The following is a 14069-nucleotide window of genomic DNA, read 5'->3' as shown; positions in this document are numbered from 1 at the left end:
TTTTCTCCGTACATGCACATAATAGCCATTGCAACAGTGTACATTAAAGAAACAGCAATCTTATATTTGATCAGTATTTTTTGGATGGAAACCTGCATTTTTGATTTGTCAAGTGCCCTGTATCATGTCTGACGTTTGTGTTACGGCTTGGAAGTAGGCCTGCATTTCAGCGATTTATGAATACTAAATGACAGATGGACCTAGATTTGAGGATTTAAATTCAATTTGAACGTGGCTACCCCCCTTAAAAATGGCTTCTGTGAACAGTAGTGACCAAGGCGGCATCTAGATATACTTCTCTATAATTGCGGATCCAGTGACGTTAACTGCCTGCGACGAGAGTAGTCACCAAAACAAACGTGGGATAAAACAGTCCTCTAACTTTTATGAAATAGCTACATAAGATGATAAAATGCCTATTTGCTGGCTTATCAGCGAGGAGGGCAGTCATAAACCCATTAAACTGCCACATCTACAGGCAGTTGTGTTGGGCCGAGGTCCAGAAACTACCATTAAAGACAAAAAGTGCTCGCGACATCAAGGTAACAGTAAAGCCCTTCTATTTGATGCATTCGCGGCATTTGCAACAAATTAAAATGCCTAAAAGATAATCACAGAAAGGATTAACTATATTTCTTCATTATTTACAATTAGGAATAGTAAGTCTAAAGCTGTAGCAGGTGCGCACTTTGTTAATAACTGTAGTAGGAAATTATAATTGCGTCTTTAAATGTATTGCACATGTATTTCACACGCAAATATGCTGTTTCAGATCGTTTGTTCATTTTTATGGGTCTTCAAGCATTAGTTTTTAATCTGTAGGGTTCATTGTAGCTTTTCAATCGTAGTTCTATAATTCACATCGCTGTTATTTTTTTCCTGTTTTGTTTGTAAGTCAAAATACTACCTTAAAAACGTAAATTTGTGCAAATGTCCCCTCTCACCCAGTTGAATTGAAGGCCGAATGCAACAAAGGTTATGTCAAAGTTAAACAGGTAAGATAGAAATTGATTTACTCTGAATTAACTCATTCATAAAGAAATATGTAGAGTGAGAATTATTAAATAACCTTAATCTGATTACTGAAGGCCCTACTACGAGTGTTTCACATTATGTCTCCCTTTACTTCTTTACTTCACAGCTGGGCTTGAACCCAACATCCATAGACTCTGTGGTGGTTGGTAAAGACAATGAGGTCAAAATGAAGCCAGGACAGAAGCTTCATATTGTCAATCAGCTCTTCCCGTACGTTGTACAGTTCAAGGAGGATCCAACTGGGGACAGCTGTGCATCTAAAAGACCACGAGAGCCTTCAGAGGACAGAAAGAGTGACAAAGAGGCTCACACTCCAAAAATAGTCAAACAAACAGATAAAGAGTTTGTGCCACAACAAAACCAAGAAGCCACAAAAAGCAATGTAAGAGAACACAGAGGGAATTTTGGATTTAGAAAGGTGTATATTAGGCTCAAAACAAAGGTTAGTCTGACTGTGTTACGTAAAAAAAAATAAGAAAAAAAACTTTAATTTCTTTTTTGTTGCAGGAAAGTTTCGGACATTGGAGCCAAGGCCTGAAGATGTCAATGCAGGACCCAAAAATGCAGGTAGCTATATTAAAATAAGGACAAGTACAGTTCCTGCATTTGTAACTACCAAACATTGTTTTGTGTGACTGAGAAAGGCTGGATAAAAACTTTTTTTTTCCAGGTTTACAAGGATGATAAAGTAGTGGTCATCAAAGATAAATACCCCAAAGCTCGCTACCACTGGCTGGTCCTGCCGTGGCAGTCCATTTCCAGTCTGAAGGCACTGCGTGGGGAGCACACTGACCTGCTGAAACACATGCAGAAGGTTGCTGAGCAGATGGTTGAGCAGTGTCCACATAAGAGCTCACTACGCTTCCGCACAGGGTACCATGCCATCCCCAGTATGAGGTATACAATCAGAGTTTAGATATTGATGTTACAATAAAGTGATCAATTTTAAGGAAATATTTAAATTACTATATAAAATTTGCTTTTTACAATTGCACTGCCTTTATGCCTTTATGTCATACATTTATATTTTGGAGATTATCAGTGATTTCTCACATAAATTTACTACTTTACTGAGAGACCTCCAGAATTTTCCTTGAAACATTTTGCCACAAAAATAAATAGATCTTGTGTGCGCTGTCTTTTCCAGTCATGTACACCTCCATGTGATCAGCCAAGACTTTGACTCCCCCTGCTTGAAGAACAAAAAGCACTGGAACTCTTTCACAACCGACTACTTCATTGAGTCACATGGTAAGAGCAAATTAAGCCTAAGATGCTCAGTGTGTCCATCACTACAAAGTTATTTTTTACACCCTTTGTGTTCCTCATTTCTGTAGATGTGATTAACATGCTTGAAACAGATGGAAAGGTCGCAGTCAGAGAGGGAACCAGTGAGTTGTTGAAACTACCTCTCCGCTGCCATGTGTGTCGAAAAGAGTTTCCCACAATCCCTGCTCTGAAGGAACACCTAAAGTCTCACCTTCCTAGCTAAGAAGGCCAGCTAGAAGAGAAGATAATGCTGCAGAAGTTTATCGGTTCAACAGTGAATTGCAGTTTGGTGGACATTTTATTCGCAAATTGATTCTAGTTTTAGTTTTATAAACATTTGTTGGACTATTTCCTGTTGAAAGTTTGAATATGACAGAACCACAATACCCATTAGAAATATGGTTTTATGTTTACATTTTCATTTATTGGTAAACTTAATCAGAGGCTAATTCTAAAGATTAATTAATTGCATGTTTGATTTCTTTAGTTGTGTTGCATCTGATGTTCTCATATTTTTAAAGATGTTTCATTTTCTTGTAATAAACTTTTCTAAGAACTGAATCCTGGATGATATTTTTCCCCAATGCACTCTCCACTAGTGTAACAGATAGCTGGTGTCTGTTAAAAATATTTAAATAGGACAGATAGCTGCCACTACACACTGCATTAGCAGTATGAGGCTGATAACTTTTTTTTTCTCCAGTGTTTGCTGACAGTGTCTGACATTTTTTCTCTTGCCTTCAACTTTTCCTTTAACGTTTAGGAGATAGCCTAAACCTTCTTATACTTCTTATGTATATTTTATAAAGCATAATGATGCAATTAAATGCAGAAGAGGCCATCTAATTTATTTCATCTACTTTGTCGCCATCTACTGCACGGACGCAAACAGGACTATAGCTGTGGCTAACTGTAAACAGTCATTTGCAGCTAATTTCTTTATGGCATGTGTTATATGGGCTTGTCGTTAATACCTCAATCATAAAGAACTCCATTGAGTCCATTGATTGCGACTAGGAAAAGAATTATTATGGCCCGTACGGGGATCGAACCCGCGACCTTGGCGTTATTAGCACCACGCTCTAACCAACTGAGCTAACCGGCCTGACTCAAGAGTTGAAAAAGAAGCAAATTGTAGACAGCAAATTTGATGACCTAGGACGTTTTTGTGCATTTAAATCAATTTACACCTGTAAATACATAACTTCAAAGACCGCTCACTCGATTTACAACGTCCCACCTGCATTCAAGCTTCCTTAAACGAGTCTCCTGTAGATAGTTACATAAACTAGACGAACTAACCCGGAGATATAGCTAGCAAAATTAATGCTACATGAAACTACAATGAGCGTATCCAATTCGAGCCAAAAACATCGCATCACAGTTGATATAAGGAAAATTCACCCCATATATATATCCAGCCAGCCATCTTATTTTCAAGATATTATATGTTAAAACGAGGCCTAAATCCCTTCTATGATTAAAAATAAGACGTCAATGCAGCTAGCTGTAACTTTGTACATTAGATTAGGTTAGATTAAATTTTATTATTGTGTCATGCATAAACAATAAGCCCAGCCCAAATGGGCTTACAAGACACCATTATCTTTACAAAAAGACCAGAAACTAAAAGTAGACATTTGTACATTTAAATAAATAAATGAATATGGCTTATTAAGAAATATATTGACTACATGATAAGCAGGGCTGCCAACTTTCCAAAAAAGTTAGGGGTGAAATTTAAAATAGAAGTGCATGTGCAGAGGTTGCCATTTTTTTTTTTTTTTTTGAGTGTGCAAGCAAAGTGATGATATTGACACATAAATGGATTCAGGATCAATATTTGATCATCCCTGTTGAAAAATGTTTTGCGTGTTTTGTTTTGCACAGCCCCACCTTAAGGTGAAAACTCACAGTTCAAACAACTTTGGATGTACGCCTTGTCTAAAATAAGCACAAAAAACTTTGAGACAATCCAATGAAAACTGTAGATGGAGAACCTTCGTGTGACACAAGGGATCCTGGCCAAAACAGCCAAAAATGACCAGAATTTGACCTTTCACTGTTGTAGTGCACTTCCTGTGCATTTTAGATGATGGAACCAAGAGGACCCCCCCCATCTAATCCTGATACATGTGTCCCAGTTCCCTATGTCACATTTGGGGCCCCCGTGCAATGGACTTTCACAATTCCACCAAAATACAAAAAATTTAATTAGGGGACTATTCTGGAAGGTTCTTTGGACTTTTTAGGCATGTTAAGGCTCCCGAAACAAGCCATGAAGAGCCAAAGAAATAATGATAGGACACCTACAGTATCAATAGGGTCCTCGCTCCAAGGTCTGTGCTCTGGCCCTAAAAATAAAGGTCTATGGACTTGGCTTTGCATGTTGTTAGGAATATGGTGACTTGAATTAAATCTAATAATTGCTTCATTTACAACTTTTGTCTACAAAAATGGTTTTTAAAATTAAATTTATTAAGACTCAAAAATGAGATGTTTCTCTGTAAAGTAGCAAACATACAGGGATCCCCCCCACATGCCTATAATTACGCGTAAAACATGCACGCACCCCACACAACAGTTATATTATTAGTTTATTCAGTTTATATCAAAACAAAGTAATTGCCTAGGCTAGAAATTTTAAAATAATACCATACAAAATCAATCAGATGCTGGTAAAATGATACTGGAAATTAAACATTCAGAAGCGATGGGCATATGTGGTCCTGAACTCTTCAGGCAGGTGTTGTAGTTCATAGTGGGAAAACACAAAAAACTGCGAGATGTGATCATCTCCGTAGCATGAACTCCCTTTCACCATCATCTGGAACCATCAGATTGTCCACAGAGTAATGGGCATCATCTCCTATGTCGCTGAAGAAATACTCTTCACTCTCACAGCTCTGAGTCCCGTTCACGCAGTCTTTAACCTGCTCCAGCTCGGCACTGTCACTGGCATTACTGTCCTCTTCACTTCTGCTGGCACTGTCACTGTCTTCACTGGTCTCATTGGTCTCATTGCTTTCTTTGCTCTCACTGCTGTCACTGGTAGCAGCTGTCTCCTCTGTACTGTCACTGGTGTCTGCGCTTTCACTGGTGCTGTCGCTGCTGTCTGAGGTAGAATCCACCAGCTGTAGGTCTGTGTGACCCTGAGCCAGGTTCGTCTTCTGCTGTTTCTCAGTCACTTCAGTGGATAGACTCTTGACCTCTGTGCTGCTGTTATCCTCTGCACTCAGGACTTTGAGGACACTTGCGAACACTTGGACCCTCTGAGGTAAAAACAAGTGAGAAATATTGTCATAAAAGTCGTCTTAGCTGAGGAAGGACAAAGTTTCAAAGCAAGTGAGCATGCCCACCTTTCGAACGTTCTCCTCACTGCCCATGCTGTCATCTCTGGTTTCAGCCAAAGAGTCCGACTGTGGAAAAAGGATTTGATAAAGTGAGATCAATAGAGACAAGAGGGATGCTGTGCACTAAATTAACATAAAACATGCAGACAAAAGTCTTGATTTAATATTCTTACCCCGTTGTCCTCCTCTGACTCGCTGTTACTCTCCTCTGAAGTCTGTTTGTGGGAAAAAAGACACATTACCCTATTAAACGATGTGTATTTATTTAACCTTTATTTAAATCTTCAAAATCATTCACTATTAAACCCAGACAGAATGAAACTCAGTGAAATGGTTGCACAGCGTGGTGGTTTGAGATCGTTTTCTTAAATTAACCTAGAGAAACTTCAGTGTCAGTCTTGTGAGCTGTTAATTACTTCACATTTCAAAAGCAAAGAGGCTAAAAGCAGAATTTCAAAATTCCTTGTAAACCCACCGGACAAAGTTTTTGCCACGCCTCTGTGCCAGAGAAGTTCAACCTTGATAGAATATAGTGACGAGTGTCATAGGGATCCCTGATTATGAATCTAAGAGCAGACAGATAAGCAGCAACATGTCTGCAGCATATCCCCATAATCCCACACAAACAGAAATACTGCTTCAACTACTTTGCTGTCTGTAAGGAGGAAAATCATCAGGTTCTGCACAGAAATCTGATTTTGCCTGTGAGATTTTGATACGGTGCTTAAGTGTAAATGATTCATCCAGAGAAATACCATTGAGTGGATAACTGCACACTGTCCATAGCATGCATATAGGTGTCTGCTTTTGTTTTAGTGGCAGCGACTGTCATTTTAAGTACAAGTTTGCACCTAAACAATCATGCTAGATGTTATCAAAAATGAAACAAAAATTAAAAAAGAAAAAAAAAAAACATTTGACCTACCGTGTCCTCAGATGTAGATTCATCTGATTGGGACTCTGAACTCTGAAAACAACAACAAAAAGGGATTTGATATTGTAAACAAGAGGAAACACTTACAGCACACAATAAAATAACCAAAATTATTCAATTTTGCTCTTTAAGCAGTCAATCACAATTTTAGAGTCACCTGTTAACCTAGCTAGCATGTCTTTGAGCTAAGAGGAAGTCAGGGTACCCTGACTATAAGACCAAACAGGTTGTTAAAAAAATGAGTTGTGTTAACTTAAAAATACAAAATAGCTAAATCAGCTCTATTTTTTTGTATTGATTGAACATATTTTAGATTTAGTAAACAGCACTCGATCACTTTAAGTATTTTGCCAATGTACTTAAGTCATTTGACAATTGTTTCTTATTCTGCATAGTTTTCCCAGAATTCAGTCAGAGAAATCTCACCTGCGAGAACAACCACAACATCCAATAGATGGTTCACTAAACCAAGATTATAATCATTTTTGAATGTTATTAATTATATATTTTATTTGGTTCATCTTTTGATTCATTTTTCAGTTTAGTTTTAATTAGTTTGCACTGCTGTTTCTTTAGTTTAGATTGTATTTTGTAAAAATCCTTTGTTTTAGCTTAGTTTTAAGTAGCTGTAGTGTTGGTTTTAGTTTTGTCAAAAATGTGGGACACCTGTCAGGGGCAAGACCCAAAAGTTCTCCTCACTTTTTACTTGAATTGCTTGAATTGTTTGATTTTAATGTTTGTATACAGCTCTAGACCTAAAATTACCCTTGTGTGAAGCTGTCTTCAATAAATCAGGTGATTTTACTCTCTCCAGGCTTGGGTGTTTATGTCAGTCAGTATGCTAGTGTTAAAGAATTAAACTAAGGAGATTTTGTCCCTTATTTCATTTTTGTTAGTTTTTTTAGTGCAAGATACAGTTTTAGTTAATTCTTATTTTATATGTAAAGCTTAGTTTATTTAGTTTCAGTTAACCTAAATTATTTTTACATTTTAGTTTTAGTTGGTTTTAGTTAACTATAATAACCTTGCACTAAACATGATGGAAGAGGCCTTCCTGGTTTAGTGTGTATCTTTCAGTCATTCTTGCTAAAGTCAGACTACCTCGGCGTGCAAGTTTAAGATTAAACCATGTGAAAGAAATTTCAGTTGATTTTAAGTAATGAGCTGCTTCTGCTGTTTTAGGTCCTATTAACTTGAGTCTACTCAAAAAACATTTCCACTACCTCAAACCTTTGGCTCAATCACTTTCACCAAATATTTTGAGTATGTTTAAGCTGTTTGGTTTTCCAGTGCAGAGAAGCATGCATTGGGAGAACATGCAGACTCCACACAGATAGGCCCTGCCTGACCAGGATTTAAACCAAGCGTCTTCTTGCTGTGGGATAACGCGGCTAACCACCACTGCGTAACCTGCTTCTAGTGTCATGCAGAGCATCACATCTAAAGAAAAAAAATGAAAGTAACTTACCAGACTAGAGATATTTTCTTCAGAGCTCTACAACAGAAATAGAAACAGTTAAAATTATAATTGTAATGCATTTAAATCCATCTCCATCTCATAATAATCATTTTGACTTTAGTGGAATAAACGTTGAGTTTACCTGAAGCTCTGAGGTGTCATTTTCAGACGATTGAGAAACAGACAGACTTTCAGTCTGGAGAAGAAAAACAAGTAAAAACAGTACATTTAAAACCAAAGTGCACTTAATTACACTGTGTAATTCTGACAATAACAATCATTCCATTCATTTAAGCTCCTTTTATTTCACAAGAGCAAGCGGCATAAATGAGCCCACACATTCAGCAGACAATAGGCCACTCAGATGGGAGTATTATTGAGGTTTGAAGAATCTTTTAGTTACCACACCTATTGTTAAGTTTTCCGCTGGCTTTGCCAGAAAAAAACAGACTACGCTCAAATGATTTGTGTGTAAATACATTCTCAAGAACAACTAAAAGAGTCAATGAATAAATGGGCAGAGATGGCACTCACAGAGTTTGAGTCGAGCTCACTTGATAAGGAAACAGCACTGAAAGAAATCTGTTAGGATGAAATCACAGGACATTATTATAAAGAGGAGACATACATATATTAGGCTCTAATTTGGCTTCTTTAGCTCACATGACAAAAATTAAACTAATATTGCAGCACAATAATGCTTGTTTACAATATTATGGCTGAAACTGGATAAGTAATAATTCATTAAAAAGTGAGAAAATGACTTTTTAAGATATGATTGACATAAAATCAGCAAACATTAGATAAAGCTGTGGAATCATAAGCATGCACATTCTTAATGTAAAATGCGTATTAAAGTGCTGAATATTTTCACTGAACAGCATGAGTTAGATGCCCTAATGTTAATACTTACTGGGCTGGCAAAAACAGCTCCAATCAGGAAAAATGTGAATATGATAAACTTCATTCTGTAATGGACATGGAGGATGTAAGTCACATTACTCATAATAAATCACTTGCTCTGCTTTTACACTTAAAACATGGAAAGAAAAAGTGAAAATGAACTTTAAACATGCTAAGCCAAAGAATCAAGATCAAAATACATACAGGAACACTAATTAGTCAATTAACTGCTGTCCGTACCTTTCTGTACGATCTGGAGCGTGTGTTAAAGGTGCAGCAGTAGTAGTAGCTGTGTTCAGTGTATGTCAGCAGCAAACAGGAGAATCCAGAGACGAAGCAGCAAAACCTCGATGTGTACAAATGCTGAAGGGAACTCCTAACTCCACCATATATATGTAACCTTGACTGACATAATTGCATCACTTCCTTCCGGCTGTCGGCACGCCAAAGGTGTATTTTTTTCCAGCAAGAAAAGCAGAAAACAAACACACACTAGTGGCATGACAGTGATTCCACGCTGACACGACCACAAATACACATCCACACACTAACACACACACACACACAGGAGTTTCATTGAGTTTCCTCCACCCCCTCTGAAGTCGTCAGTGAAATACAGTTTAGCGTACTCAACCATAGGGTTTGTGGCCTGTAGAGAAAACAAACTCACCCACTCAGAGAGGAAAGGAGGGCCAGACGGGGTCATGCTTGTTTCCGGTGAAGTATCTGTTTTCTCTTCTTCTTCAATTAGTCGGATTTGTTTAATTTGGAATTTCATGAACTGTAATATGAATGTGGACAGGTAAGAGGTAGCGCCTCCTTTCAAGGCAGATTCAACATCAGATGAGGAGGCTAAAATGTGTGACAGCAATCAAGCATTTGAATTAAACTCTTGGTCTACTTTATTTCAAAACTCAAACTGTGTTTTGTAACCTTTTGTCCCTCAGTGTGGCATGATGTTTGTGAAAATAGTTCTTGTTCTTGGAAAGAGGGCATGTACAGTAGAAAAGCTAAATACAGACTTCCATGTTTCCCTCCCTGAAGCTCATAATTGCTTCCTGGATGTCCATATATGGTTAGGCCTAAAATGAGATGACAGAATTCCTTGTTTAACCTCACATTGGATTTCAGCCGTTGAGTAGAAACATGTAATTAGACTGGATGTTCAGCAGTCTGGAGCTGTTTGCCAAAACCACAGCTAACAGTGGTTGTAAGGTCTCCTGCTTTGGGAAAGAAGGGGAGGAGTGAGGACACGACGATTGATGCCTGTTATTGCACGCAGACCAGCCGTCAACAATGTCTGCTCCAAGGTCACTTCAGTTTTTGGGATGTATGACCCTAAAGGACCGTCATGAGGTCAATGATCGTCAGTTTATGGAGAAAACACCTGTGCTTTAGAATGCTACTAGAAACATCTAATCCACTATCTTAATTAGAAACCATTTGTTACTCTAGACAATCAGATTGATGTGAGTACTTAAGTAACTAAATGAGTCAGTGAAAAAGTAAGCAGTTAGTAAGTAAGTAAGTAAGTAAGTCTGAAAGTATACTAAAAAAAAGATTCTGGGCCTTAGTAATAGTTAAGCTTTATTTTGGGGTAAAGTTTAAGTTAATTATATCTAATCAAATGTTAAATCATTATAGCTATACAATATGTAAATATCCTGCATATAAAATCAAATTTAAAAAATGAGTAAACTTAACAGATTTTTGGGTGAAGTGCAACTAAATTACATCAAATTAAATGTTGTTCAATGATAATAACTAAACCCAACATAAATATGCTTTGCATAAACTCAATTAAAACAATCTGAGTAAACTCTATGTGATCGGATGGGTTTGCTCTAACTTTCTCTGAAAGGAGGTTGGGCACATGTGCAATAGCAAAGGTAACGTCATGACTGGCTGATGCAATACAATGCAGTGAAACAACTCTTAGATTACATTTTGAAGTCAGTGTTCATGTTTGACCGGAAAGGACAATAAGGCTTCAGTAATCAAGTAGAAATCTTGCTTGCGATTATTATGAGACAAAAATAAGCAGAAATACATGCATGCCCCATGCACAGCTTGTCAGGTGCCGGCTGGCAGCAGGTCCATAAAGCCAAATATATTTATTTTATTCTACGTTTTTTCAACCTTTATTTACCCATGAAAAAAAACTGAGATTAGAAATCTCGTTTTTAAATAGTGTGTTGGCCAAGATAGGCAGCAGCACAGTCAAATGAGACACGGATAACTAATGACATATGTATAAGCTGCACAGTTGTGAAGGGGTTAATCCTGTTGATTCTCAACAAGGTTATTGGTTTGCTTCCAGCTCAGGGAAGATAAAACTTATTTAAAGTGTACTTAAATTAACAAATAAAGTTTATGTGAAAGATCAACTGAAATTTACATTTAGTAATTAAATTAACACTTAACCTTTATGCTCAAGTTTTCATAACTCTAATTCAATGAAATATGACCAAAGTTACAGTTAAATTTGACCTTAAACTAATGTAGTAAAAATACATGGAAAATGTACATGTAATTTAATCACTCAAAGTCCAGGTTTTTGGTAAGATTATTTTTCTGAGTGTATGTAGCGATTTACTCAGTAATAACGATTGCCTAAGTAAGAAGTAAGATGGAAAACAAATTATTGTGGAAGATTTCAAAACACAATACATTTTGAGAATTTTTCTTTTCAGATATAAAGGAAATTACAAAAAGAAGCAAGAAGGTAAAAACTATGTAATTTATGTGTAAGAAAAAAGTATTGCACCCTTGTAAAAGTACACTTACTCTGGTTAAAGTTACTTAAGTTAAAGTAAAATTACTGTCACACCTCTACAATAGAGTTAAGTATATACTAAAATATATTTCAGTGTTGAATATTTTACAATATGAGAGCTGCAGTTACTCTTGAAAATCTGTGGCAAGGTGGGTCTCTTCTGGCAAAAAACAAAATAGAGAGTCAACTTCATTCAGGACAATGCAAGCTGATGAAGAATGTTCTGTGTGCTTAGGAGCACCTAAAGTCACACACGGTGACTTTAGCTCAGTGGATAACTTCACTCATGATGCAAATATGTCTAACAATAAAAACAACAACACCAGAAACATGAGCAGGGGATCATTGTAACATCCAACCACAACTAAACACATATAAAATGCATCTAAACACTGCCTAAGGGCATGATGCAAAACTCCACCCACACATCCCTCCAGATTTGAAATCACAGTCGGCAGAGCTCAGATCAGTTGACTCTGGCAAATAACTCCAACACTAAAGACACCCCCCTCCCCAATTACAGTAATTTAAGTAAATGTAATAAGTTACTTTCCGCTGGTTATATGTAATATGTACCTTTTTTAACTTGGTAATCGGCCATCTTGAGGAGTGCTGCAGTCAAAATGAGGGCAGGCACATTGTCATATTGCCAGTTAGGTGATTGTACCACTTTTATTGACCAGGACACTTGTCATAGCTCTGTGGTGAATGATTTTGTTGATGTGTGTGAGTGCTCATCCTTAAATATACGTGTTTTGAAAAACCAAAGAAATGCTTCCATCTATTTTCCCTTTTTTTTATTCATGGCCAGGCTGCTGAAGCTGTACACCAGTACAAATATCTTGGCACAATTACAGACAATAACTTGTCCTCTGATGCTAACACAGACACCATTTGTGTAAAGGCTTGTTTTATTGATTCCATTTTAACTTTCTGCTGGTTTGAGTCCATCACTCTTAAACTCTCTGTCACTACCAACATCTGTGCATAGCCCCCCCCCGACTCAACCAATGTCTCCTCTCCCAGTCATCCACCCGTCCTGCCACGATTCCAGTCAGAATCAGTGACAAGAGGATTTTAAAATCTAGACAGGCTGTGAGCAACCACGGTATTCATGTTAAAAATCAAATCCAAATTAAAACTGCAGCACTTAAATCAGACTCCACAACCCCCACCTGCTGCTTGAAACTGGCCCTCCTTAATCTTAGATCCTTGGTTAACAAAACATTTCTGGTTAATGACATAATCTATGAAAATAAACTGGACTGCATCCTTCTCACAGAAACATGGCTGGATGCTACTGGGAACAAAGAGCTGATTGAAACAGCACCTACTAACTTCAAATTTTCACACTGTACAAGACAAAACAAAACAGATGGAGGGACTGCATTTCTCTATCATAGCAACCTAGATTGTCAGACTGTCTGTCTTGGTGAATTTTCAACCTTTGAAAACTTAGCTGTTGTTATTAAGTCTGCTGTTTCTACAATTATGCTCACAGTGTACCACCCTCCTAAACTAATAAAAGGATTTATTGATGAGTTTACTGAACTGATTTCAAAAATATCCATTGACTATGACCACATTGTCATTTCTGGTGATTTTAATATACATATAGACAATTCTGTCATTCTGACCTTCTATGTTCCTCAACTTACAAAAATGTCCAGAACAACGTGTGCAATTTTAAGCCTGTGAACATTAATGACCTTGAGGAAGTTATCAAACACCTCAAGTCCTCTACCTGTTCTCTCGATCCCATTCCTCCAAAATTATTTAAGTGTGTCTCTCATGTTATGTTACAGGATCTACTCTCTATTATCAATGCATCTCTTCAGTCTGGGGATTTCCCCATTTCTCTAAAGCACGCTGTTATCACTCCATTACGCAAAAATAAGAAGCTTGATCCATCAATAATTAGCAACTACAGGCCCATCTCCAACCTTCCCTTTGTCAGTAAAATCATAGAAAAAGTCGTCTACTATCAACTACACAGTTACCTTACCCATAACAATCTGTATGATGTCTACCAATCAGGATTCAGAGCAAATCACAGCACCGAAACAGCACTGGTCAAGGTTATCAACGATTTAAAACTCAACAACAATTCAAACAAACTATCCGTCTTAGTGTTATTAGATTTGCGCTCTGCCTTTGATACGATTGACCATAACATCCTACTCCATAGACTTGAAACTTCCATAGGCCTCTCAGGATCTGTCATTCACTGGATGTCACAGAATTTTCTTCATCTTAACACAGAAAAAACAGAAATCCTGCTAGTTGGTCCACACAAACTGGGACAAGAATTCATTTCGGTTTCATCTTCATTTCCTTTTA

At 37.3% G+C, this 14069-nt stretch overlaps 2 protein-coding genes and 1 non-coding gene across 4 annotated transcripts; 1 reads left to right on the top strand and 2 right to left on the bottom strand.

Annotated features, from left to right (window-relative positions):
* Window positions 1-336: 336 nt before the first annotated feature.
* On the top strand, window positions 337-2865 carry aptx (aprataxin). 2 transcript variants are annotated; one of them, XM_041785439.1, is made up of 7 exons: window positions 337-542; window positions 949-995; window positions 1142-1417; window positions 1543-1602; window positions 1706-1932; window positions 2183-2286; window positions 2373-2865. In XM_041785439.1, the coding sequence occupies exons 1-7, from the start codon at window positions 413-415 to the stop codon at window positions 2525-2527; spliced, it is 999 nt and encodes a 332-aa protein (XP_041641373.1). In that variant the 5' UTR covers window positions 337-412; the 3' UTR covers window positions 2528-2865. The 2 variants fall into 2 exon arrangements, with proteins under 2 accessions (XP_041641373.1, XP_041641374.1); XM_041785440.1 differs by lacking the exon at window positions 949-995 and having other exon boundaries at window positions 1259-1417.
* Window positions 2866-3335: 470 nt separating this feature from the next.
* trnai-aau lies at window positions 3336-3409 on the bottom strand. Its single transcript has one exon. It is a non-coding gene; the product is annotated as a tRNA-Ile (tRNA).
* A 1687-nt stretch (window positions 3410-5096) lies between these two features.
* Window positions 5097-9017, bottom strand: scpp1 (secretory calcium-binding phosphoprotein 1). The gene is made up of 7 exons (XM_041784105.1): window positions 8964-9017; window positions 8193-8246; window positions 8060-8086; window positions 6583-6624; window positions 5831-5872; window positions 5664-5723; window positions 5097-5576 (listed from the first exon to the last, which is right to left on the bottom strand). Exons 1-7 carry the CDS (start codon window positions 9015-9017, stop codon window positions 5097-5099), a joined length of 759 nt encoding a protein of 252 aa, XP_041640039.1.
* Window positions 9018-14069: the final 5052 nt, after the last annotated feature.

Source organism: Cheilinus undulatus, linkage group 4 (assembly GCF_018320785.1).
Source record: "Cheilinus undulatus linkage group 4, ASM1832078v1, whole genome shotgun sequence".
NCBI classification, from domain to species: domain Eukaryota; kingdom Metazoa; phylum Chordata; class Actinopteri; order Labriformes; family Labridae; genus Cheilinus; species Cheilinus undulatus.
This window is presented reverse-complemented; position numbering and strand designations above follow the sequence as displayed.